Below are 27,854 nucleotides of genomic sequence, written 5' to 3'. Positions count from 1 at the left end.
AGCAATGAATTAAGCCGAAGTCCCATTACACCAGCCCCCTTCCCAAGTTCCAGGCAAGGGCAAGCCAGTCACAAACAGGTTCCAGTTGCTTATTTACAAAACAGTTTATTAAAAATAGGAACAGAAATGACATTTGGAGAGGCCCCAGTGCAGGAAAAGGGAGGAGGCACATTTCACTGCCCTACTGGGGTGGGTGGGTGGGTGGAGGAGGGAGGGCCCAGCTTGCAGGAATCATACTGAGAAGTCAGGAGAGGGAGACTGCTCCATATATCCAAAGTCATCCAGCCCTAGGCGGTATCCTGGTCTCCCCCACTTCCTGCCTTTCACACCCGGAGCCTTACTGCTGCTCCACTTTCATGGCTGGATGCCCCCCCCCCCCCGCCGGACCTGGACAGGGCCTCACTATTGTGCAACCTGTACAAGAAGTGGAGTCAAAGGACAGCATATCCTTGTTTGTGAAGCAACTGTGGATTGGGAAACAAAAAGGAGTGCCTGTGGGTCTGGAGATAGCATGTGGGCTGGAATCCAACTTCTTCCTCCCTCCCTCTTACCTTTAAATAAAGACAGACATCTCTGTGCTGTGCAAAAAAAACTCTGTACAATTCAAGCAAAAACAAAACTCCATGCGTGTGAGCCTGGGGGAGGCCATTGGCCATAGGGAAATAATACTGATGAGGCACGCAGCCCCCCCTTTGCCTTGCCCCCCTCCCCTCCCCCCAACGGTGGCAGCGATTGTCTGCAAGACCCAGCTACAACACATGCGGGAGGCACAACCAAGCATGGCGTCGGTGGAGGCGGCAGGCCTCGGGTGTTATCCTACACAGATGCAGAAACGCAGAGCGGGGACGCCAAGGGCAACAGGGAGGCCCTTAAGACGACACGGTGACTGCCGCCAGTGCCCCATTCCGCGAGTAGAAGAATTTGCTGAATGCCTCTTCAAGTAAACAGCTTAGGCGGCTCTGATCGGCCTGCATAGGAGAGGAAGAGGAGAGTGAGGGTCAGGGGGAGACCCATCTTATGCCCTGTTTTGTGTGTATTACAGTTAGGCTAACCCCCGACCAAACCAAAAGGTAAGATGGATTCAGCTACCAGGAGGAAGAGGAGTAAGGGATGCAGTACAAAAGGCACCAGGGCTTGGGGGGAGATGGATGAAAGGGGAGTGCCTACCTCACTGATGAATCCCAGCTGGACCAATTCTGCTGCCAGTTCCTGGATATTGTCATCTGGAAGGGGCAGATAACAGACATATGAGTGTTTGCTAGTCCAATCGCTCCCCTCCTCCCCTCCTCCAGATCAAATACTTACTGGGCAGCAGGTCACAGCTTAGGTGTCGATTCAATTTGTCTTCCAGTTTCAGTGACAGCGTTAACTGGTGGGTGGGAGAGGAGAGAAAGAAGAGAGAAGAGTATATTTTTCACAGTCCTTGTCCTGGGGACTTGCCACTCATCCCACCTTATTTATTTATTTATTTATTTAATTCAACTTATACCCTGCCCTTCCCGAAAGCGGGCTCAGGGTGGCTTCCAACAAATATACTGTTAAAATACAATAAAAACCTTATTAACGCATTAATACATTAAAACTCAGGCGCCATCAGACAGATCAGCTACTGCAAAATCATCATAAGCCCCGGCACCACCATGATGTAACTCAAGGGCAGCTGCAAAAGGAGAGTGTGGCAGTCAGGAGGGGACAAAAAAGCTGGCCCCTGGTCAAAGGCCCGATGGAACATCTCCGTCTTGCAGGCCCTGCGGAACTGTAAAAACTCCCACAGGGCCTGGATCTCCATTGGGAGAATGTTCCACCAGGCTAGGGCCAGGGCAGAAAAAACCCTGGCCCAAACTGAATCCAGCTGAATGTCCCTAGGCCGGGGTCCACCAGAAGCTGCTTATCCGCAGAGCGCAAGGCCATGCGGGGGACATAATGGGAGAGGCAGTCACGTAGGTATGCAGGTCACAGTCCGTGGAAGGCCTTAAATACTAAGACCAGTACCTTGAACTAGATCCGGAACTCAACCGGGAGCCAGTGCAGCTGGCACAACACAGGGCAAATATGTGCCCTAAACAGCGTCCCCATGAGGACATGTCCCACTGCATTCTGAACCAGCTGTAACTTCCAGGTCAAGCTCATAGGCAGCCCAGCATACAGCGAGTTGCAGTAGTCTAGTCTAGAGGTGACCTTCTTGTGAGTTTATACCTGTCATGCCCACCCCAAGAGCAATACAGGATATTCTGGGCAGTAGCAGGCCACCCCAGGTCAGTACACTGTCCCACCCATCCCCAGAGCATGAGGGAGGCGAGATACGTACATGATGTTTCATGCCCTCCTCCATCGACTCAATGTTACACTGCATCAACACCACCTGGGAACAGAATGAGGAAGGAGGCCATGAGCCGAGATTCACAATAAGTCGTAACTCTGCATGTGTGTGAGAGAGAAAACCAGCCACTCACCTTTCGTGTCTCCACTTCAGCAGGCTCTGGCGTTGGTGTCTTAACTGATGGAGGCGCAATGGGAGATTTCACTACCTCTTGCTGTGGCTGTTGAGGTCGCGGTAGGCCAAAGGCAGTGAGAGGGTAGATGCCATTCCTGTGAGAGGAGGAGGAGGAGGAGGAGGAGAGAAGAGTTTGCTCACACAAAAGCAAGAAATGAAGTAGTTGACATAAGCTCTCTCAGGGTCTTTTTTCACAGGTGTAGTGGCCAGCACAAGGAGAGAAGGAGAAGACACCTTTCCCCCCCGTCCCCCTATGTTTCCACAAAATCTCTTACCTTACGTCCTCCAAGAATTTGTCTAGCTCCAATGCTGGGGATTGGGAGAAGCTGTAGGTAGACAAAACGCCAACTAAGTGCGGCAGGCCTGCAATGACTCCCCACAGGTTCTATGTCAAGCCTTCAATTCATCTGTCCACCACCTCAAAGTGATTTGTGTTTTGGACTAGGAACTGGGAGACAAATCCCCATTCGCAATGGAACTCACTCAGCTTAACCTTCCCAACAGTGCTGTTGTAAGGATAAAATGGAGGAGGGGAGAGAACCATGCCACACTTTAGCTCCTAGTGTGTGTGTGTGTGGGGGGGGGCGTTAAAAATGTGCTAAATAAATAATTCAATCAGATGGACAATGATTCCCCCCACTCAGCCCTCCTTTCTGAGACATCCCCCAACCCCTCACAGAAGAGCCTCACATCATGCGGATGCCCTCGCGGTCAACATGGTTGATCTCAGCCAGTACAGCGCTCATGTCCAAGTTCTTGGTCATTTCTTCAAGTGCATTCTCAGGGATCATGTCTGTCGGGGCAGGAAAAACTCTGTGTTACATAAGGCTCCATAGATGGCCCTTCCTAGTCAGCAACCCTAACAGCTCAAGCATTCTCTCTTTTCCAAAATGGATGGGCAAACAGCTGGTTAAGGACAGAACAAGGGAAAATTACTGGCTATTCACGTCTTTGGCAACATATCACCATCATCCTATGGACTCTTTTCATATTCATGACCAGGAGTCACAGTGTATTTTAAAGCTCCGGTCTGGACTTCTTTAGCTATTACAATAGGAATCATTGTGTAGGCTCCAGTGTATTGTGAGGAGCCAATTATTTTGTTCAGCTCCTTTGTTCCTTTTTGGAAATATTTTTTGTTATATAATTATCGACGCCTAATTTCTTAGGCAGATAAATGGTGTATAAGTTGTGAACTTTCGCTATTGGTTCAATATACGGGGACGTTGGTCTGTTTTTTCTTGGTTAAGGACAGAAAGCAAACAGTAAGAGTGAATGGAGAGTTTTCATGATGGAAAGAAAAACAGAGAGCCCCACTAGTAGAGTACCTGATTGGTGCTATTTAGTTGCTTATAAGTGATTCTAAGTTAGGAATGACCAGTGAGGTGGCCACAAATGCCAAATTATTCAGCATAGTAGAAACGCAGGTGGATTATGAACAGCTCCAGAATGTTCTCTACAAACAAAGTGGACAGGTCACAGAATGGAAAATGGGATTCAGTGTAAGAAAGTTTACAGAGATACAATCTTCACATATACAATGATGGGATCTCAAATAATGGCAACTAACTAGGGAACATCTTTGATACTACTAAGAAAGGGTCTGAGGACACAACAACCAGCATCATAATTCCTTCACAGAAATCTATGGCGCAATCACATGGGGAACAATGTGCATAACTGTGGATCCCCCAACTTAAAAAGGGTATCAGAACTTCAAAAGAAGAAGAAAGAGGGCAACCAAAGTGTTCAAGGGGAATATCTCCACAACAAAAAGCTGAAGTGTTTGGAGCTTTTTATAGTGAGTGTTAGGTTTTATTTTGGGTTTTTCATTTTTTTTTTTAACAATTTGGAGTTATTTGTAAATCTGGTAGACCCAGGTTTGAATCTTCACTGTGCAGTGAAGTTTGCTGGGAAAGCTTGGACCAGTCACACACTCAGCCTAACCTACCTCACAGGGTTGTTGTGAGGAGAATGGTGTAAGCCACTTTGCCCCCATTGGGGAGAAAAGTGAGGTGTAAATGAAGAATAATACATCAATAATAGTTTGCCACTTTATGTATGTGCTGCTCAGAGTGGTTATCGTTAGCCTTGAGACTACTGAGACTTTTATCACCATCCAGGTCCTTAAAGTCTGCATCGTCACGGGATGGCACATCATCCTTTGTGTAAGAGGAAACACATCCCTCCCCCCGCAAATGTACTGCCAAGATCAAAGTCAAAGGGAACGCAGCTCCCCATGACTCAGCTTGCAGAGGCTGATCAAGTGTCCTTCAAGCGTGTCCATTTTGATATATTTGTGTTGAAAGAACCAAGAAAGTACAGGATCTTCTCCAACCTTTTTACTAACTTGGGCTAAACAAAAGCTCTTTAGACAAAATCGGCTACAATAAACCAAAGGCTGCAGAGGGAGCTCCCTAAGACATCTGAGGAACTACAGCACCGCACAGTGCACAAGAAATCAGTAGGTGACAGTTACATGAAACTCCAGGGAAAAAAAAGCAGCCTCAGGGAAACAGTTTTCTGTCTTACAATGAACAATGTAATTCTTTGACTCAATACACCCAAACTTTTAGACACCACAAGCAACTTCTAGGACGGGGGTCTCCAACCTTTTTAAGCCTGTGGGCACATTTGGAATTCTGACAGTACGGTGGAAGCAGTCTTTAGTCACACAGTGAAGATCCTTGGCCTGTGGAAGGAGCTTCTGCCAAAACAATGTTTTTGAAATCTGCACAGCCAAATCTTCAATGGCCAATTAGAAGCTATGCTTTGCAAAAGCTCCACTTGGCCCCACTCACTTTCTAAAATCACTTGGTGGGCACCGGGAAAGGTGTTGGTAGGTGCAATGATGCCCCACGGGCACCACATTGGGGACCCCTGTTCTAGAAACTTCTATAAAAGAACCTTAAAATTACTGTTTGGGGTGGCCATCTTGGATTTTTCATCTCACAAGTGTCCTCATGCTTTAGGAAGGGCCCCCCCTTGGCCCAGAGCACCTCCAACCTTCTAAGCTACCAAAACAATAATCAGACCTCTGCCCCTGTAATTTGGTCATGGTATTCTGTGTTGCCCCCATCATGAAAACATGAGGTCCTGCAATGGAACTGACTGGAATAAAGTCTGAACAGGTAAGAGAACTATTTGCTTCTGGAATTCATTGCCACAATATACAGTTGTGGTGACTAATTTGGATGTTTTTAGATTAGACCAATTCAAGGAAGACAGGTGTTGGGGCAGTATGTCCTGGAATTCTGGGTGCTGGGAGATACACGGGGGTGGGGGTGGGGGGGTTTCACGCCTTGTATGCCAGTCTCCAAGAGGAACAAGGGCGGCGGCTGTTCTTTGACACAGTTTACTAGTGAGATATATTAGTGGGATTCAAAGGTTAAGATTCCTCTGCTTAGGACATTTCAGCTTATCACAGGAAAGGGAGTGCTTCTTCTACACACAAATGCATTGTTATGAACTGCCGTAAAGGCCTGTCCATTATCCAGGCTTTGAGATGGACAGAAATTGGATCAGTGAAATTAATCCTTATGCTACTATGAAGCTTTCCTCTAGGCAGCACCCAGACCCCAGAACTCTCTCTGCTTGATGTACTTACGCTGATGGCCCACAATGCAGTGCGCTGCCAGGAGCTTCAAGGAGGGCACTTCAAACAGGGCCTGATGAAAGAGGAGCTCGCGAGCTGTGGGACGCTTACTTGGCTGCAGCTCTAGGCACTTTTGAATAAACTCCTGAAAGGGAAAAAGGTTACAGTTTGGGCTAGGTCCTTGGAAGGGGACCTTATGTTCACGCACACAAGGGGAAGAAGCATCCCAGATCCTTACCCGTTGCAAGGGGTCCTCCAGCAACTGAATGGCATTGTTAATTGCTTCTTGGGGCACATAGGACGATTCACCATTTCCCTGTATTTCCAGCACTGCCATCTGTAGGCAAAGAACTACAGTTCAGATAAAGACGAACTACCTACTGGCCCTAAGAGGGTTATTTGCCACTCATTGTGAAGAGCTGCATGCATCAGCCATGACAGAGTAATCACAACAAAGAAAGCCTTCACATCACCCCAGTCAGCCATTCATTCACATATTAAACTGAGACTTCAAGGGTGAACCAAAAGCAGCAACTCTCCCCCAAGCCATTTTCAATTGATAGTAGGAAAGAACTGTATGCTCTTCCTTGCTGAATTATGTTTTTGATCTCTCCTACATCCGAAGGGGAAGGGGCAGCCAGAGACTACAGGAACCAAACAGCAGGACTACACCACCACATCAAACTATGAGAAACACATGAATACTCTGGAACAGAGTCCAGGAACAAGACTTGGAGTGGCATTTATAAGATGAGAGCATTGCCAGCATGCTGCGAAGCTGTGTTCTATACATTCATATGCATACCCCTACAGATTTCTTCACCTCACCTCCAGTGCACACATCCCAAAGGAGTAGATATCCACAGCGGTGGTCACATGTGCAACTTCTGGAACACAAACAGGGACCAAAAGTGATAAACAGAGAGAAGGAGAACAAGGAGATCTGAAGTTTTACCAAGCACATTCTATAGCAAAGAATGAGTCTGTGGGGCAGCAGGCACAGAGCAGACAGAACAAATGCATGGTCAACAGGTAACTGCAGACCCCCAACCACCTTCCGTCTCCCTCCCCTTCATACCGCCATACTCTGGAGCAAAAAAGTGCAGGTTCTTCTGCTCCTCACGACATGTCTTCACGTGGTTGTTGATGGTATCTGGGGCAACTAGAAGAGAGGAGAATCACAGCTGATCAGATGTGATGCCTTGCCTCCCTGCCTGGTGTTGTGGAGTTCCTCCTGGTCCGTATCTATAAGGAAGCCTAAAGGATGACAGGGCACTACAGACACCCCACTTCCCTCGCTTGCTGGCAGCCCCAACAGCAGAGGTGCAAGACAAGGAAGAGAAGGTGGACCCAGCTGAGAAGCAAATGAGGAATAAGGAACAAACAGCCTTGACAATAAGAGGGAAGCCTTACTCCTTTTTCCCCTCGGTCATCTCCAACTCCACAGGGCTAACCAGCCTGTCCATCAAGAGGATACAAGCCTAAGTGGAAACTGGCCCACAATTTGTCTTGCTGGAGGACAGTCAGGGACATTGCATAAAAGCAGAAGAGGTAGTTCCTGTCCTATCTGTATAGTTCTCTTTGCATATCCACCGCTTAGCATACTGTACCCATTGCAAGGGGGATGGGACTGGCACTAACACAAGGCAGCTTTGCCTGGGCTCTGCAGCAAAGCGGCTACTTTTTTAGAAAGGCAGGCTCACACACACACACACACACACACACACACACACGGCCTCAAAAGCTGGAGATACATCCTGAGCTGCTGCTGGCACTCTGCTGCCTACCTCCAGGCCCCAAGCTAAAAAGTATCTTCCAGGTCTTTCCACACAGACAGGACTTCAATCATAGTTAACCTGACTTGGGGAGGGGGGTGAGAGAAAGGGAAGAGAGAGACACACACGAAGAGAGAGAAACAAAGAAACCGCCTGCCATTTTTTTCTCCTGGAAAAGCTCCAAGGAAAAGAGGGAGAAGCTTCCCTTTCTGAACTCAAGGTTGTTTGGCTCAAAGCCTAAGCTCATGCTAGCCCTCCTATCCTAGACCCCTCCCCTCTTCACCAAAGACCATTACCAGGGCTTCTAACAATTGCCTCAGCAGGGCAACGCAAGACATAGGGCAGGCCTCAATCAAAGCATGACAGTTACAAAGACAACAATACCACCACACGGGCAGCGACTGACCAGCATCTGAAAGTTCTCATTATAGACTGTCAGCCTCCCTGAGACTCAGAAACCTTCCTGAGAAAGTTGGGGAAATGAAAAGATGGACAGGAAGGCCACTCATTGGAAGAAGGCATGGCATGAGAGGGAGGAACAAACTTAGAAGCCAAGGTACCTATAAGGGAACGCTTTCTATGCAAAAATGAAAAAGCTCAGAGGGAAAAATAACCCGGAAGGATTCAGAACTTCCTCATGTTTGTAACTAGGCACAGGGGGGTGGGGGGCAAGTTAGGGATAAAAGTGGAACAAAATTGTAATAAAGTATTTTGTGTTTCAGAACAGCAAGTTAAACACTCTTCAAACTTGTGTTTTAAAATAGTATTACAGCCCATTCAGGCTATTCATTCAAAGTTAATGGTGAATTGTATGGCTACTATAGTTGACTAATGTACTAAGCAGGCAGCACTCCTATAACCAGAGCGTGGAAAAGTGGAGATATTGGGTGGAAAGTTTTCCAGCAATTGATTTTTCTGCAGAAAAAATTCCATTTCTAAAGACTGTTTCATAAATCTAGCAACAATGCCAATACAATAATGAAGGAAGCTTCACAGTTTCAGTGCTGTAATTAATGTTTTTCAGGTGATTATCCCAAGGAACAGAGAGAGAACACACATGTAGGTTTTATCTATTTGTAAAAACGGGAGGGGGGGGAAATAAAACCATAAATACATATAATAATTCAAATTTTAAAAAATCAAGTTGTGATTTCACTTGGTTTTGACTTGAATTACACAGTGAAAGCTAGAATTCTTATTTAATGTACACATGGTGGAATGGATACTGTAACCACCAATCTGATATGGAACAAACAAGTAATGCTACAGACAATAACAATTAAACTGATGTGCCTGAGTGATCTCTGTGGAAGATAGTTAAATTCTACTAAAACAGACAAGCAGACAGGACAGCCACAGCATTTGATGCACCCTTGTTTGGGCGTGCAAAACTTGCAGTGCAATCCTAAGAAGAGTTACTCCAGTCTAAGCCCATTGAAATCAATGGGCTTAGACTGGAGTAACTCTTCTTAGGATTGTCCTGTTAATGTATCATCAAGTGTCCTGTGCCTTTGTGCTTCTTCCTTAAACAATGTGACCCTGAACTGTCTTTAAAATCTTACAAGCATTATTCCAATTAAAAATAATTTCCACATAAAGATCTGAATCTTTTGAACACTTAAGCCATACTTTTTTTTAACAAAGGACTTGTTGCTATTGAGGAAAGCTCCATCATTAATGGAACAGAACTGCAGGATCCAACCAAGAATTATGTTATTGACAAGATTAGGTGGTTAAAGTCTCCCTGCTTTTTTGCCCAATGTAATAATACACCTCTCTGTCTTGTATAAAGCTCTTTTAAATCGTTTCATGCCTATTACGTGGGCCTAGTTTACTTTGAACCACAGAAAGTTCCTGAAAGGCCAGGAAGGCATGGTTTTTCTTCACTGCTTCTAGTTTTTATTAAATATTGCCATCCCCCACATTGTCTCTGTTCATTTCAATATGCAGCTGTATCTTCAGCCATGGCAGTATATCTTGCTAGTCATCTGAAAGAACAGGTTTTGATACACCCTCTCTCGTATTTTTTAAAATCTTAAATTCTGATTTAATTTTCTTAGAGTGCTATGTTATTTAACTTCCAAACCCTTACTACTTATTCAGATTCAAACAATATTTGTAACAGAACTGGTGAGTGATCTGCATAACTAAATCAACACACTGTATTTCTGATGACTAGTGCAGTATAAATCAGAAAGGAATCAATCTGTGAGTGAATGTTTTAAGTACTAGAAAAATACATGCGCTCTCCAAACAACAACAGAACTGAAAATTTAAATCCCCATTCAAACACCCTCTTCAGAGCCTGGATTCCGCTTTCCTTTTTGTGACACAACTAGCAAGCTGTCCAGTACCACATTTATAGCTCTCCTCTCCAATTAATCTTGCCTTAGTAAACTCATGACAAGACTCTTTTTCCTTTGCATCAGGGACATAAATTCATTCAATTGTTATCTGCCTGTGTTGAAATATTTCTTTCAACTGTTTGTTGTTCAATATCCTTCTTGTATTATCATGGATACTGGACTGAACATACTGCATGGTTGAGCACATAAACAGAAACTCAATTATGAGTTACTAGGTGTCATGCCATTTTCTAATATGAGTTTCCCAAAGCACAATAATATCCATCTTTTTTTTAAGTCTAGTAATTTTACACAACTGGTTCATTTAACAGCTACCATATTTATAATGAAAAAGTATTAACATACTTGATGATACAATATTCAATGCAAGATAACTCTATATCTCAGTGCTCTTGCATTCTTTCCTGAAGTAATTTCTGTAACTTCCCTTACTGATATTGTCTTCTAAATTGAGTCGCTTCTGTAGTCAGTTTCCCCATCTGACTAATTTAACTGCTTTGTCATCTAACAATTCCATGCTTGGCAACTAAACCGAACAATTTAAATGTAAAATTCCCAACAGCTATTCCCAATTATTGGTCTTTAACTTGTCACAAATGTTTAAGTTCTTCCTTTTCAGTAATTTAAAAGGTGATGTTCTTTTGTTACACCAAATTTGTATTTTTCCAATTTAATCAACAAATGAATAAAAGTAAAATGTGCATATATAACATTCTCAAATGCATTAACCCCATTCTGAGCAATTTTAGAATTGCGTAAGCACTATGAATCAGAACCTTATAAATACTGGAACCTAGAAATCCTAGGAACAGATCTTTCAAAAAGTAAATTATTCCTATCAGTCTTGCTGTTTGATCTTCTTTTAAAATGTTTCTACTCTTATTTAGACTTTCATTTTTATCAAGGTCACATATTCTGTCATTTTTGTCACATGGTTCCATTTACCCTCATTATTTTCTAATGACAGAATCCTTTGTTTCCTTTTAATTCAAAAAGGCCTCTAGATGGTGTAAGACAGCTTGTTTTCTTCCTTCCTTTTGTTGGTAACAAGAGACGTATTATAAAACCTATGTATTACAGCACTACCTGAACCCTTCTGGGTTTACAGAGCACCACTAAGTGAGCAATTATTTCCTTCTACTTGCAGTTCTTTGGATCCAATATTTCATACTCCTTAAACAGTAAAGTTAGTTTTTATTTCAATACATCATGAAGATGCCTTGTATCAAGCTAGACCACTGGCCTATTAAGGCTAGTACAGTCTGTCCTGTCTGGCAGCAGCACTATGGGTTCTCAGGTAATATGTCTTTCATATTACTTGCTACATGATCCTTTAACTGGAGATTCTTGGGACCTTCTGTGTGCACAGTACATGTTCTACTACTGAGCCATGATCTTATCCCCCCTCAGGAAATGTTGCATATACTTTAATTTCCATTGTTTCATGGCTTTAAACTGTCTGGAAAGTTGAACATCTGTAGGTGAAGAGTCAGTCCTGTGTTGTGGATGGCATGTCACATTAGTCCCTTCTGCAAACATAGTCATGTGTGGCCATGCCCAAGAGGCCCTTAGATTCCCACAGGCAGCCACCAAGCACAGATCTCCTCAGGAAGGAGAGATTCCTGGTGGCCAAGACAGTCCTACCAAGTTCTCCCATGGCTAGCCAGCAACCACGGAGGAGAAAAGGGGAGAGAGCAAGGCTGGCACTCTTTCAAGATTAACAACTAGTGAGACAGCATCTTCAATGGAAAGCTGGCCAATGCTCAGCCAGGTATAGATAACCTGCAGCAAAGGCTCCACCCATGAAAAGGCCCTGGATGGCAACAATGTCTCTGTCAGGGATGCATAAGTGCTATGTAAGTACAACTGGCACATCTGGTTCATGTACAGGATGAGAAGTCTTTACCCCACCACCTCAAGGAAACCTCTTCAGTCCCCACTCCAGGGCCACAAGGACCAGAAGAGTTTTTTCCCAAAACAATAAGACTCAAAATGCAGAACTGTGCACTCATACAGAACAACAGCCCTACTGAAAACATTCCATGCACACCACACCAGCCAGAGCAGAAGCAGCCAGGCAAAGCCTCCTAGACACAGCTACACGTCTCAAACCCATGTGGGGGAGTTTGCCAAGTGGGACTTTCCTGCTTCCCCCTGCTCCTGCAACCCAATCAGCACCGGCCAAGTTTTGTTTGTGAGGTTAAATGGACACCCCAACCTGAAAATAGCATAAGAAGCCAAGTAGGTATTTGCTGTGGGAGGAGGGAATTGATTCTGCAAACAGAAAGGCTGTTCTATTGGAGGAGCTATATGATGGGAGACATGCTACTGGCTGGCTCCTTCCAGTCCTTCCACCCTGGGAAGATACCCACCAGCTTTCTACTTCCTCTACCGCCATAGTTCTGGCCTCCACCTCCTACACTCCACTGACAGCATCTCTAACAAGGGGGGAGGGGCTGGCCATGCAAAGGGCATCTTTCAAGCCCCCACTCTTAGACCCACCTCCCACTCACCCAAACTTGACTCTACTAACCATCTTAACCTCTTCAGCACGTGTCAATGAGACTTTCACTGCCCTACGGTCACCATCAGCATCTCTCCCACACCCAGGCCATTTCTTCCCTGCTCCACTTCCAAAACACCTCCTACCTGAAGGGCACAGCTGATAAATTCCAGATATTTGCCTCCTCTGGCACATCATTTTCTGAGAGGAATATATTCTCAGACATACCACTTCCTGACCTTGGGATGGACGGAGGCACACATTCAAGAGACAGACATCTAATATGGTGAGATCAGCCAGTTTGAATGGAAGCAGAGGTGGCCTTCCCCTTTTCCATCTTCCCACCACCCAATAACAGGACACAGCAGCATAGCAGCCCCTTGCATGGCAAGCAATGGCTTCCAAAAGCTTCTCAAGATGATCACTGCAGCAAGAATCAGCACAGCAGTTCCAGGACGTGAGCGTTAGAGGTTCTCCAGTCCAGCTAGAAACCTCCCAAGCATCTTGACTAGCCCCTCCTCCCCCACCTAGGCCAGCCACAAATAGGACAAGTTCAAGCAGGCTTCCAAGCCGCACCACTGCAATTCACCCAAGCTCCCCTTGCCATATGGCTGCAGGCTCAGGGCACCGTTTATTTTGCAGCCAGTCAAGGGGTTGGAGAAGCCACAAGCAAATGGCAAGCAGAGCCCCAACCACAGCCAGAGGGGAAGGAGGCAGCGGCAGCGGCAGCTCCTAAACCTATGAGGAAAGCCCAGGCCCACATGCAGGAGGCAGCATGCAGCAGGGGGAAGGGGGCTAGGAAGAGACTAGTGCAGCCTAACATTTTTGGAGGGGTGGGGGGAGAAGACAAGTAAGGCATTCAGGCTCCTCCTCCAGTTAGGAACTCTAGAGGGTAGAGAAATCAGGAAAGGGTAGAGCTACACTAGAGAGAAAGTCGCACACGCCAGCCTCACAAGCAACACTGGAGGAGAGGAGTTTATATATATAAAGTGATGCTCTCATATATATATATATATATATTTAAGGTTACAGTCACGTCACAGAGCAGAGAGAATTGCTCACCATTAGCAAAAATCCTATGAAAGACTGTTGGCGAGAGAGAGAGAGAGAGAGAGAGAGAGGAGAGAAAAGAAGCAGCCCATAAGAGGGAAATTAACGAGACAGAAGTCTGTAAGTTGAGTTGATGAACAGCTAGCTAGTCCTTCACCTCAACCCAGACACCATGGTAGTAGTAAAGGGGTACAGCTCCTTTCCTGTGCTGGCACCACCAGAGTGGGGAGAAGAACAAGGAATAGAGAGGGGAAAACAGGGCAGGGGCTGGGACTCTCTGCCCCTTGAAGGGGCAGAGAGCAAACCCACAAGTGAAGCCAGGGCTCAGCACCCAGAGTTCATCCTCCTCCTCCTCCTCTTCCCCTCTAAGAACGGTGGGCACATTCATCCATGTTTGATCTAAGACAAACCATCTAAGGAAAGTGGGCAGCTTGTGTACCAAGACTAGTAGCTATCCTGTGTGGCCAGACACCTACTTACTTATTTACAGTTCCACTTCGGCAAAGACAAATGTCCTTCCTCCCCATCCCATTGACTGCTCAGGCCAGGAACCCTCTTTCTGTTGGCTTTTTCCTCCCTTTAAAATATTTCATCCCTCCAAACACTGGCATATCAAGTTTGCTGCTGGATGAGCTGCCCCAAGTAGACAAACCAAGAGTCAGCTTAGAGACAGATGGTGACTTCTATTGGCAGCAAACTACTAATGGGGGAGAACAAGAGAAGGTTCCTTCCCACAACTCCTTTGTCTCATGTTATCAGCCCCAAGACAGAGCCCCAAAATTGTCTTGTGAACCAAACCTGCTTCGTTTCCAATGGTTCACTGGAGTAAGGAGATCTGGAGCACTGACTTTCCCCATACATCCCCAATCAGCCACACGAGAGGGCAAACCCTGATGCAAAACTACCTCATGCTGGGTAAATCCCAACTCTAAGAAGTCACCTAAACTCAGTACTGGAGCCAATGACTTGGGGAGGTGGGGAGAGAAAAGGATTAGAGCAGATTCTCTCTCCGTTGCCTGACCCCCATCCCCACTGGAATACAGAAGTTCCCGCACTGCCTGACATTCCTAGAGTCCCCTCCTCCACCCTCCGAGACACCATCAGCCACCTCACGAGAGTTCTGGTCCTCACCCCCTTTGCCTCTGAGTGCCTCACAGGCAGCCTCTTGGTGCTGTTGAGCTGTGGGAACCTCCTGGACGGTATGACCTTCGGCCAGGGCTGCAGAACCCCCTTATGCTCCATCAACTGACTGGAAAGGGGAAAAGCCAGACCAGCAAGAGGCAGATCTTCCAGGAAGAATTGGGTAGGGGAGGGAAGACATGGAACAACAATCTTTCTGAAGAACAGCCACTTAAGGCGGGATATTAGGACAGAGATCCATAAGGCCAGATTTAATGTGATCTGACCCTTACATTTGCACTGGCACACTCATTCACATCCAGAGCCTAACCTGCTCCATATGTAGAGGGAAGCAGGTGTCCGAACAAGCCACAGTTTCCAACAGCAGGCACCTCTCCCTGACATTTCAGATCCTTTTTCAGAAGGAAAAAGAATTGCAGATCTAAGGTCAAGAGGCTTGTTCTTCATGGTTCTCAAAAGAGAGCGAGGAAATGCACTCCAACCTGACGAAAGGGTAACATCTAAAGCAGCGACTTGCTTGTCTCACACTATAAACGTGGTTGTGGGAAGGCAGGGCTTGCTGATGAAATCAACACAGACACTGATGGAATATAACACGATCATCAGGAGAAGAATGCCATTGCCTGTCCAAGTCAGGCAGCCCAGCAGGAGTTGAGCCATTTCAAAAGTCAGGAACAAGTTCATCTCATAGACTGCCAAAACCTAGAGAGTGTTCAGATAAAATCACAGAACGCCCCACCTGGTCACCAAGACAGCGAGATTTTTTTCAGAGGCAGCTACGACAGGCCCTGCCCCCATCAAGGATGGAACTACAAACTTCAAGTTTACTTCCAGAAGAAATTCATGCAGCCTTCCACAGTTGTTGACACACGCAGCTCTCCCTCATCATATCTGCCACCCAATAAGCAGCAAGCATTCTTCTGAGAGAGACTTGGCAAGAGCCATTCTTTGCTTTGGCACTGGAGTACAATGACTTTACCTTTCCGACAGCAACGCAGAAGATACGGATCTTAAGAGCTCCAGGTCAAACAGAGCTGGATGAAGGAGAGAACTGGGCCCATTAGAGAACCTCCACAAAATTTCATTAACTTCAGGTGACAGAAGGGGAAACACTGCCAAGGTGGCCCCTACCCCAGGCTGGCATGCTCTCAGCTTTCAGTCATCACAGTATTTGCTGTTCCTCCACATGCCCTTGTGAGACAGGTGCTGTATACTTTCCCGTAACTAGCCACTGAGTTTGTTCAAGAATCCAGTTGCTATTCCAGCTAGACAGGTCCAGCCAGTGAAGTCATTCCAAGTTCTTGGTCAAACAGAAGTGTTGCTTCCTGCTTTAAAAAAAATGGCCCTGGAAACTCTGCTATAACTGATCGGGAACAGCACAAAGCTGTGATTAAGAGTTTTTGTAAGAAACTTCATTTGGAGATCCATTTTCTTGCTTCCGAAAACAATACAGTTGCATATCATGCTTCTGCTTTGCTAGCGCATCATTTATGAAGTCTGAAACTGCACTCAATCACTGCCCCTCAGTGTCCCACCCGAAGCCTGGATCTGCCAGTGAGGCCACTACACAGCAAATCTGGTGTTCTCAATCCATGCACAGAACCTCAAAGCCCAACCCAGACCGCTTCCTTTGCCAAAGGTTCCGTGCTTGGCAAATGGAACTGCTCCCCTAGAAGAAAAAGTAGGCATGCAACTAGTAGAAAGGGAAATACACTCCTCCTGCAGATGAACTACCCTTAAATATATGGATCGCAAGGAGGAAGGCTCTGCATACAGAGGGCTAAAACCTTCTCAACTCAATTCCATGTGCAAGTCCTGAGCTAACACTCCCTTCCCCCAAACCTGGCATTCAAGAAGCAGAGGACAGAAGGCTGGTTGATCTGCTGCTGGGTTTGGAAATCTTTCCCGAAGAGCCGTATGCCTTTTTATACTCCTTTTGTGAGGATTTGGTTCTGGCCTTCACTTCACAGAACTTTGAGCCCTTTTACATTCCGCTTCTCTTCAGAGGTAACACATTTAACTTACGGAATTCATAGTTTCAAGGCAAGATAAGCACTAGTGCAGAGAATTTTTTCAAAAAAACAGGCATATCAACAAATGTGAGCCATTCTATCCAAGGATGGAATAACCATGTTCAGAAGCCGTATAGCTTGGGTTATCAGATACTGCAGACAAAGAACAGGCATAAACTTCACAGAGGCATCTTGTTAGAGACTGTATGCTCAGTGATGATATTTTAGCTGATCAAGTGTGGCAGTATTCATGTTCATGAAAGATAGTGGCAAAGCTCTTGGGGACTAGGCTTGGCATTTCTGCAAACCTGCATGGGCTTCCTCATAGTCATCTTGGGACACAATGGCACAAGGACCAGTAGTCCTTAATGCACCGCCCCCCCAACACCCACAGGAACAGCACACTACCATAGCCCCATGAACACTTGCTTATCTTGGTAGATGTACAACAGAATGGCTTTGTGCCAGTTTCACTGCCATGGCCCCCCTCCAAAATCCTATGAATTTTAGACTGTCATGGTGCCAAGAATTCTTCTCTGAAACATCTCTACCCCCACCCACTTGCCAACACCCCTCTCCGTTCCCTTTCCTGAGAAGCACTGCTAAGCCAATTTGTTGTGTTGTGAGAATATGACATCTGAGCAAATGCCATGAGCAACATAAGGCAATTTTATTTCCCTCAGACCACATCCAGCTCCCTTCTCAAACAGGAAAGAAGAGCTTTCTATCTGGCCTGCCTCAAATGTCAAAGAGAATCCAAAGAGGATTTCCCAAGAATCAAAGCAATGTAATCCATTTTACTAGAAAGGATCCACAATCAGCCACTACAGAAGAGGCACAAGAGGGAACACTGAAATCAAACCAGCTGACAGTACCACATGACAACAAAGAACACTCTGCTTGCTAAAAGATTCTCAAGGCCAGGCCTACAAGGCTGAGGACATCCCAAGCTGCCCTGGCAACTGTCTTTGCTCATGAAGAAGCCCAACAACTCCAGCCACTTTTCCCTTGCCACCCCATCAGCCAACACTCAGCCCTGCCAGAGGCTTACACAGAATGACAAAAACACAAGACTGGCATGGAGACCGCCAAGAACAAAGGGCACTCCCCTGAGAGCCCAGAGTGCCAGCCCCATGCCCCAGATCTCCAGGGAGATGCTACCTGAAGGACAGAGATCAAAAGATGGGCACTAGATCAGAGATGAATCACAGCAGAACATCCTGCCTCTCTGCCAAGAGGGCTGAGCTGCTTGGCTGCCAAAAGCACAGGACAAAGAGGCTCAGCATTCTGGCCCCTCCTGGCTTTTCCTATAGAGCAGGAAGCAGAAGGGATACTGAGGCAGCCTGCAATAGGAGCAGCTCAGGGCAGAGCATCCCCAGGCAGCACAGCTTTCCAGGAGGTTTCCAGAGATCAGCACCATTTGCTATAAACAGAGGCTCCTGTCACGTCACAGAATCCTACAGGCAGCAGGTGTGTTCCAGGTAGCCTTTCCCTTTGCTCTCACCCTGCCCAGGGTTGATATTGGAACCTGTTCCAAGGACAGGGCAGACAGCAAGCCAGGCTTTATGATCCAGCAGCAAAAAGGACCAAATCCACTTTACTGTCCAAACATCCTTGTTGACAGTGAGCACCACAGCAGAGGCTTACCTGACCCAATTTTGATCAACCCATTATGCTGGATAAAGATGGTGTCACAAGTCAAGTTTCCATGGATAATAGGAGGGTCACAGGAGTGGAGGTAACTGGAAAGGAAACAAAGAATGAAACTAGGCTGAGTTCCAGCTGGCAGCAGCCAAGCTAGATACACCAGTTTCAGAGAGGTCACGTTGCACTGAAGTGTGTGAATCTCTCACAAACCCCAAAAGGGTGGAGAAATCAGCTATCCTTGGCCAACATGCACACGCACAATATCCAAAAGGCAATAACTGAAGGGGAAGAGCAGGTCAGCAAGCAAACAAGCAAATCACATTATAAACCCTGGAGAGCCCTAACATACCCCCATTCTCTGTAGAACACTATGATGCTTTCAAAGTGAGGCCCTAAGACAGAATCTTCCAAAAACATTTTTACTGGACTAGCACACCAAGCCACACGGCATCCCCTTTGTCTATGGAGATCACCATGCCACAAAGAAAAGGATTAAATTCCCCCAAAGACCACCTGTCTTTCAATCATTTTATACTCTCAAGAAATACTCCACAAGCTAGTCTAGCCAAGCAGACAGCGAATTCCAGTCGTTCTACTAACTTCTTGGATAGATGGGTGTGTGTATTCATCTAGGCGCACACAGTTGATTCCCACTATGACGACACTGGCAACCCAAAAGCTTCCCATACACTTTGCATACCTGAGAGCAGAAAGGATTTGGGTACACCAGCGCTTCCAAGCCTGCAACACAGATCAGAGAAGTTAATCACCAAGAAGCATAAAGCAACTTCCCCTATGACCGGTTACAGAAGCTTAGACCCAAGGGCACAATTCAGCCAATTTCTCCCCTTATTTCTTGTCCCCAAATATTTCTAGGCTTTCAAACCTTGGATGTTTCCCCCTAACCAGACCCCAGGAGGAACTGAAGAGACATGCCAGCCTCCTGCTGATTATCCACCAGCTCCCCCTCAGCTCATCAAAAGATCTGTGGCTACTAGCAGGCAGAAATAGCTGCATGGTGCTCCTATCCAAGGGCTACAACAGCCCTGGAATGGACAAACAAAGCAAGCATGGTTTATGGCTAGCTGCAGAAAGAGCTTGGGGGGAGGGGAAAGGGTCACCTTTTCATTCATAGTCTTGTGGTTCTTCTTTGTCTTCTTCAGAAACTGCTTCAGGCTGCCAGAGGACATGTACTCAGTAATGAAGATCACCTTACAAAAGGAAGGAAGGTTACTACTTGCTGTTTCTTCAAAAGCCCAATAGAACAGTGAGCAAGTGATATTTTGGGTGGATGGGTGCGCATCACTCCACTTACCCTGGCCTTGTTCTCCTTCACATCAGCCCAGTACTTGTGGAATTTCACAATGTTTAGATGCTCCAGCTGAATTAGATTGTCAAAGACAGCTTTGACCTTCTCCTGCAAGCAGCAAGCAGAGAAGAATGGAGTCACCACTTCAAAATGGACCTGCCACCAGCAGGGCGGCAGCACAATTCCAAGCCAGGCCTGTAGTTCACCCCACCCTCTCACAACCAGGGATGCAGGCAAGCCAGTCTACTTTGCCTAGCAATCTTCACAGACCTCCACTGCCCATTAAGCTTGAGCCACAAGTTGTGGCTCCTATAGGAGTACCAGTATCACCCACCTCCTGAAGCTTAAAATTCTTGCGTTCTGAGAACTGCACCTCATTCCACACAACTTCCACACCTTCTTCAGTATCCATTGCCAAGTAGGCACTGTCAATTCCAGGAACATTGCGCTGATTTACCTGGATAGGGATGAGCACACACGAGAGTAGAGACTCAGATAGCTACAGAAGGCTGGAGCTACAGCCTGCATCTATATAAACTGCACTCTTCAGTAAGAGGATTGTTGAAATTGGCAAATGGTCAGACAAACCAGATCTAAAGGTATCTTTCCCAGTAATCAGGCAATGCTACACTTCATCAAGAATCAGCTCAGCATGAAAGACACGGTGAATGGAAATGATACAGCCAATGCAAGAAGCAGCAGCAGAAAGCTTGCAGCCTAGCTGAGGCAGGTTCCATTATGGCCCAACAAGCTGGGAAAGAAAAGGTTTCATCCAGTTTGGCATTGTCACCGCTATGACACTTCATAACAAACCTACAAGGCAGCACCTGAGACAAGCAAAGGTGGAAATGAGAAAAAGAGGATACTTTGGAACTAGACTCTTCAATCAGAACAAGGAAAAGTAAACAGTCCAGGACACCACTCCCAGGGGAACTTGACATGGAAGCTATCCATTACTCCAACACCTGGGACACAGTCAAAGAGGCTGCTGTCTATACTGGGACTGAGTATGGAAGCCTTTCCCCCACCCACCCCCCACAAAGGAATCCTAGCAAAGATACCTCTTCAGATTTAAAGGGAGAGGTCTCTACTAACAAGTAGATTAGTAGATTTACCCCTTACTCCAGCAGGAATACAAGAACCCTGCTACTGCCAGAGCCAGGCTTCCTTGGAAATAGCAGAGGGGCAAGAAGTGAGCTAAGGTACACACTAATAACAGCAAGACTAAGTAACTTGCAGGTTTCTTGGCCTTGACACCTCAACCTTCAGGATTCCACAGTTAGGAGAAAAGAAACAAATAGGACTTAACTTCTCACTGAATGTGGTACTCCCAAACAGGGGATAGGGTAAGCAGCCTACAGTGAAGAGGCTCCAGACTCTTTCCAATCCCAGCCACTGCCCTGTATCCAACCATTCCAAGCACAGGACATGGCGTTTTCCTGCATTCCTCTTGTTTCTGCGACCCTTTCCAACCACAAAAGAGATCACTTCCAAGGTCACAAGACCCACACAGAAGAACAGCCATGTGGATTGGAGGTACGCAGTGAGAAAGGACATGAGGGTGATACTGCACCTTCCTCTTTTGCAAGCAAAGCTCTATCAAGTCAAGGGATCCAATTCATTTCTTTGTTCTTCCTCAATCCAACCCAACGACTCACATGGCTAATTCTTCCATATGGATCCCACAACCCCAGATTAATCTGAGGGAGGGGGGTGGAAAGGACTACAGGAACAGAAAGAAACACAGGAAACCTGTGCGCCTTCCATTCACAGATGGTTGGATACAAGCCAATGTGTGCAACTTGCCCCTCCACTCCAAAACAAAAACCCCCCCTCTCCAACCAGCATTGCCTTAGAAGAAAGATCACATGGGTTTGAGGTCAATATCATGACCCAGGTGTGGATTTTTAAAAGACCATGACGCCAAAGTCTGAACACTTCTGACCTCTAACTGTGTGGGATGCTTTAACCTGCTGCTGTTGTAACTCTCAGCACACAATGTACCCCTGCTCTAGCAACCAAGATCTGGCAAGACAATGCTTAATCAGTTCATTCTCCTTCAGTTACTTTCTTTAAAATGTTAAAAGTTACAGAGCACAGTTAAGCTTTTAATTCTGAAGGATACACAAGAGGAAACAGCAGCCCCCATCTAAGCTGGATTTAAAAAAAAAAAAAAGCAGGAAGCCAAAAGGCTAAAAGGGAAATATTTCTCAAGTGAACAGCACACAGGTGCCAAGTAAGATTATGTGAAAAAAAGAAAGGGGAGGAGGAGAGGACATTTGGAACCAGCAGGGGGGAAAACCTCACATTGCCTAGGAGATCAAACTGTCATTGAAGCTTCACCAGGACTCAAGAGGCAGACCAAGAAGCATTTAACTTAGGTGTAAGCCAAGAAAACAGGAGGTCCTCAGCAGAAAAAACCTTTTTGGAAGTACAGGGCTCCCCCGCAAAAAAACCTGTTTCATGCTGGTAGTAAAAATAAAAAAACAGCCTCATCAAAAGGACTGGGAAAATGTTCCAAAATCACAGGCACCACCAGCATTCAATGCTCAGGTGCTGAAGCAGCCAAGCAAACTGCCTGTCTATGAAGCAAAGATTTGATCAAACGCAGAACAGACTATAAAACCTGCCTTGTTGGATTCGACTCTGAGGCTTCACCTAACCCAGCAGTCCTTCTCCAACAGCGGCATCCCAAATGCACCTGTAACTGGAGAGCTATTGCTGCCTCTGAAAGCGGAGATTTCACTTAGTTATCATGGCTGATACTCTATGATTGATCCATGTTCTGTGGATTCAGCTGATCTTCTTAAAAGCCACATACACTTGTGGGGTCATTGGTCCACCTCATTTGTGGTAGCAATTTTCCTAAGTTAATCATACATTGTGTGACCTAAATCTGGCATGAGTCCACTGGATGACAAGAAAAACTACTGGAAGGGGGAAAAATAATAATCTACTCTCAATTACGCTGCTCAGAATTTTATACGAGTCTCTCTCATGTTCCGTCTGACCCTAGTTGCCCCTTCCCATTCTTTGCTTTTTGTAGAAGTCACAATGAAGCCTCCTTATAAAAGCTCACTCTTTTTTAAACATAATAATTTAAGGCTGATTGCAGATCTGAACCCAGGTCTCCCTGGTACTAGTCCAACACTAACAGGTACAGCACAACAGCTCTTTAACCTAAGTTCCTGGATCATTTGTTTGAAGTCTGATGATTCAGCCAGCTGTGGTTGTTTACTTCGTGTAAGTGCCTGTGTGCACCATGCATATGCAGACAGCATGTCTCTTCCAAGAGGACTGTTCTGTTCTTTCTTTATTACAGTCAGCGACCAGAGAGGAATGAGATAAAAACGACCAGAATATAGCATATATAAAATACAGCAAGAGTGTAGCAAGACTATATTTGGATAGCAAGAGAACTGTGAATAAGCAGCAACACAATCAAGATCAAGGCAATTTACATGACCCACCTGGGCTGCAGTTCAGAAAGAAGAAAACAGACAGTGAGGCCAGGATTCCTACCTGTCAGAGAGTGAGACACACAGGCAGTGCAAACACTGTCCCTGCAAAGGAGACCTCCTTGAAGTAAGTCTGCATAATTCTCTTACCTGCAGAGTAAAACTTGGCCAACTAGTTCTAATCCATTTGTGAATTTTTACAGCAACCCTATTAGGGTTTGCAGGTCCAGACCCTGAAAGGGACCCCAACAACTGAGGTTTTGGCCATTATATGGACACAATAACAGGAGAAATGGCACCTGGAGAAATTGTTATTCCTGGCCTTTTTTCAAGTACAAATTCATCTACGGATGGAAGTCATTTCAACACTCTTCTCCCTGGGCTCACAGGTCCACAACTGTTCCGTTTCTTTTCCAGTCACAGTTCTTTCCTCCGTGTCTAAAGTGCACAGCTCCACCACTCATTTTTTTTGTCAAATCTCCACTACTCTTCCTCCTGCCTAGTCACTAGGACCTGCTTCATTCAGCATTCCAGAAGAATGACACATTGGGTGATGTGGCCACCTGAGCTGCATCATGGACACATTCCCATATAGCAACATCTCTTCTCTTGATGAGATGCCACTTCCTCTAGTGATTAAACTACAGTGAATCACTCAACCAATAACAACATTTACTATTGTAGATCTGAATGCAAAATACCCAAAAATGTTTAACACCACATAAATGCATAACCCAAAAAAGAGAAAGGAAGAATAATGATACGACTTGGAGAACCACTGTGAGGTGAGGGAATCTAAAGGTGCAGAGTCAGGTGGCAAAGCAAAGCAAGAAAGCAAAAAAGAGAAAAACCAGACTTGGCACAGCCAATACAATGAGGAAGCTTTAGAAAATCTGTTTCAGGGGAACAGGGAAGGCAGTGAAGGCTAGAGTGAGTGTGCCAATGAAAACTCAACTAGTCAAGACACTGGCTCACTCTGAAGATTCTTCACAAGAAGCATATTGTTTCCCACCCTAAGACATGGGGGAGGGGCTGAATAATCAAAGAAACAAACAAAAACAAGATGCTAGTGAAGCGACTCAATTCCACAGCCTCTGGACCAGCTAATTTTCTTGAATTCCCTCGTCTACATTTGCTTTGAGATTTCTGCCTTGAACCACCTTCCCAGGTTCTTTAAACCATAACATCAGTTTTAGCGCCTCCCCCCCCCCCCCACACACACACACTCGACGATATGGGGATAAAAGCATGGTTTACATGCTGTGTCTAATATACTCTGTGAACCATTGGACAAACGAAAGACAAAAAAGAGCAGGGAAAGCAAAACTTGCACAGTTGACATAAAGATTGATAAAATATATATGAAGTACTCTCAGCAACTTAAACAAAGTGGCTCCTAACTTTCTTGCAGGGGGGTTGTGAGGCCAGGAGACAGACCTTGGTCAGCCAAGAAGCTCGATGGCGAGTCTGGGAATGCCTCTGTATAACATGCAAAATGGCCATAAAATAGGCTGTTATGGAGAGAGAAAGTAGTGTGACATTACATTGCAAGTGAGTCCCAAAGACTACATTAAGTTTAGAAGTGGGTCCTAAAAGTATTCTAAAGTTTAGAATCAACTTAAAGCAAACTATTTGTACCATACTGAAGTTAAATTATACTTTTAAAAACCCTACACAAAACTGCCACTTGAGGACTCATGTAACAGTAAAGATTCTTTTTCAAAACAGACAAAAATAAGGAAACTTATTACAAAAAAAACCCCTTGGTTTAAGAGTAAAGTTACCTAAAAATTAACTCCTATAACGGAAACGTGAGAACTGTTAAGTAAAAGCCTTAACTTCTATGCCATGTAAGCATCAGGCACACTCTTACGATGTCTATGTGCACACACACTTCCCATCTCAATCCTCTTCTGCAAGTTGAGAGAAGTCCAAAACACCAGGGAGCAGCGCAGAAACCCCAGTTCCTTAAAAATATCCAGACTTCTCCCATAGTTAACATTTCACAGAATATTTATTCTATTGCTGTCCTCTTTAACTGGATTCTCCACTCCATTACTAGGAAGACTAAACTAAAGACAACAGAACCAGCTGGAAAGCAGTCAGCGATCTTGAGCTCTCATCAATAGGGATAGTTTTAAACTAGATAAAAGGGACAAGCCCACAATTTGCTAGGAGGTTGGACTACAGAATAGGCCAGAAGTGAGAGAATTTCTCTGCCTTCATCAGTTCAAACACAGAAAAGGAGCAAGAAGAAAGCAAGCAGACCCTGAAATCAATGCAAAAAACCCCACTGACCAAGTCAAAGAGCAGTCCACACAGACTTTGATACTGGTTCTGACATTCCTCTAACAAGTTAAGAGCAAAGAAACAGAAGTACCCAAACACTACTGAGGAAGGATGGGATGGACAAGAAGCTGAAAAAAAGAAAGGGAAGAATTCCCTTTGACAAGAACATACAGGACTGCCTCCTGCTACTTTAACTCCAGTGGCAGCTTCAAACCTATTATTTCTGTAGTTGCATGTCCTCTGCACAGATGCATCAAGGCTCAGCTCCTTCAGTTTCCCTCAGGCTCTCTCTCCCCTAAGTATTTTAACTTCTAATGTGCATGGAGAAGGTTCAAGCACCCACCCAGACAGAGGCTTTTTTTGCCTACTGCTGCATGCACATGACAAAAAGAACTTTTCACCTGGCACAGACCTTGCTTTCTCATCCTCATTCTCCTATATGACAAGCTGTGTTACTTACTGACATATACTGGCAATCGATGCACTATAGACCCTCAAAGCATTTATTTAATAATGCATTATAAATGGATCCTCATCACCACCACCATTGTGCAATGAAACTCAGAAATACTGCAGAACTTTGTGGAGCAGCTTCAAGAGATTTTAGCAGGGAAGAAGAGAACATACTTGGATCTTTTAGTTGTTGGGACAGATCCAATGTCAAGATCGCAATTAGGAAAATACAGCAGCAGGAGAAACCAAGCTGGCCCTCTTTGCCAGTTTGCTATCGCTTCCCTCCCATGCCCATCTTCCCCACCACCAACCTCTTCCCTCCTCTTCTGCCACCTTCCACAGGGCGACTCTTCCAGGATCTCGGACTCGTCCTCACTCTCCTCCTCTTCCTCCTCTTGGGGGGCAGCAGAAGTAGCCATGGGCGGTGACAACGAGGCCAGGCCAGGCCCCGAGTCCGGCTTCGTGTCGGAGCCGCTACTGGGCACCTGCTTGGCTTCTCCTTCAGACATCTCGGGAAAGGCTCGCAAACCTGCTCGGAGGAAGTCGGAGAGAGGCCGGCTGACTGGGCGGCGGGGAAGGGACTGGAGGGAGCTCCACCAAAGTGAAAGAAAAGGGTAGGGGGGAGCCAGCTGTTCTGGGCCGTGGGGGGCACCAACTGGGAAGGGAGAGGAGGGGGAGCGAAGAGTATTTACCCGGCACGAGCCACAGGGGAAAGGAGGGGCCTGTCACCACGGCAACCCCTCCCAGAGCGCCCCCCGGGCTGCGTCACGAGCAGCTGTCCTCCCTCAGCCAGCCCCCTGTGGAGAAGGGAAAGCCAGAGCCGCCCCCCAACTCACCCACTTCAAGAGGGCGCGGTCTCATAGGGTGAGGGTCAGCCAGAGTCCCCCTCCCTCCGCTCACTGCCAGCGCCATGGAAACGCGGGAGGGGGCGGGGCAGGGGCCGAGAGCTGCCCCACCCCTGAGGCTAAGCTGCGGCCTACCCGACTGCCCCCCGCCCAGGCTGAGGGAGAAAGGCCAAGGAAGCTTACCGAGCACAGGCCCGTCTCCGACGACGAGAGCCCGAAGGCGAGTGGCAGCCTCCGAGCCGCGCACCCGAACGCGCTGCGGACGGAGCGACTGGACGGTGAGAGGGAGGGGCTCCGTGCCAACCAATCAGTGTGCGCCCTGGGAGCCCGGACCAGTTCCCGATTGGCTCGAATGCTTGAGGAAACCTATCCTGTCGCCTAATACCTGTCAGTCTGTTGAGTTTGGGAGCGAAAGAGCGAAGTGCGCGCGCGCGGGCCGTGGCAAAGGCGGTGCCTCGAAGCGATGGCGGTGCGCATGTGCTAGATGGTCGGACTCTCTGGCAGTCCCCGGACGTGAAATGAATAAGATCCCTGCCCGTAAGAAGAAATGCATCAGTAGGGGACTGTAAACTTTACTATTGTGTACTGTCTGTTGCTGTGATCCTGCTGGGTGGTTTCTGTACTGTGTAATATGGCTCCGTTTCAGCGGTTCTTCAACTCTGTACTGGATTTCTGTTAGTTTAAATCTTTAAACATTTGCATTTGTGTGCCCTTTTACATTGTTTATTAAAATGTCTTTGAAATGGACTGTACTGACTTACAATGTCTAATCTGCCTTGAGTGTCAGTGGAAAAGGTGGACTATAAATAAATAAAACATCAGGGAAAAATGAATTTTGTGGGCCTCGGCCTAATAACGCTGTGAGGGATGGAAAGCATAACTCTTGGCTATTGCCCAGTTGATCACTGAGGAGAGTGC

At 46.1% G+C, this 27,854-nt stretch overlaps 1 protein-coding gene across 1 annotated transcript; it reads right to left on the bottom strand.

Annotated features, from left to right (window-relative positions):
* Positions 1-89: 89 nt before the first annotated feature.
* NRBP1 (nuclear receptor binding protein 1) lies at positions 90-27,323 on the bottom strand. Its single transcript, XM_054989467.1, has 18 exons — positions 27,120-27,323; positions 26,403-26,620; positions 20,226-20,348; positions 19,898-19,999; positions 19,704-19,793; positions 19,283-19,323; positions 18,583-18,677; positions 7,168-7,251; positions 6,918-6,976; positions 6,328-6,426; positions 6,102-6,234; positions 3,185-3,287; positions 2,770-2,820; positions 2,454-2,589; positions 2,309-2,362; positions 1,306-1,369; positions 1,168-1,223; positions 90-968 (listed from the first exon to the last, which is right to left on the bottom strand). Exons 2-18 carry the CDS (start codon positions 26,598-26,600, stop codon positions 870-872), a joined length of 1,587 nt encoding a protein of 528 aa, XP_054845442.1. The 5' UTR covers positions 26,601-26,620; positions 27,120-27,323; the 3' UTR covers positions 90-869.
* Between the last annotated feature and the right edge of the window lie 531 nt (positions 27,324-27,854).

Source organism: Eublepharis macularius, chromosome 1, assembly GCF_028583425.1.
Source record: "Eublepharis macularius isolate TG4126 chromosome 1, MPM_Emac_v1.0, whole genome shotgun sequence".
NCBI lineage: Eukaryota > Metazoa > Chordata > Lepidosauria > Squamata > Eublepharidae > Eublepharis > Eublepharis macularius.
The sequence above is the reverse complement of the archived record's forward strand: the minus strand, read 5'-3'. Positions and strand labels throughout refer to the sequence as shown.

Bases quoted from the DNA above. Each gene is read 5' to 3' on its own strand.
- NRBP1 (XM_054989467.1), bottom strand. From the start codon at position 26,600: ATGTCTGAAGGAGAAGCCAAGCAGGTGCCCAGTAGCGGCTCCGACACG. The intron at 19,794-19,897 runs GTAAGTGGAGTG...TCCTTTTGTAAG, and splicing joins TGAAGGAGAACAAGGCCAGG to GTGATCTTCATTACTGAGTA. The intron at 7,252-18,582 runs GTAAGCCTCTGC...CCTCTCTTCTAG, and splicing joins GTTGATCAAAATTGGGTCAG to TTGCCCCAGATACCATCAAC.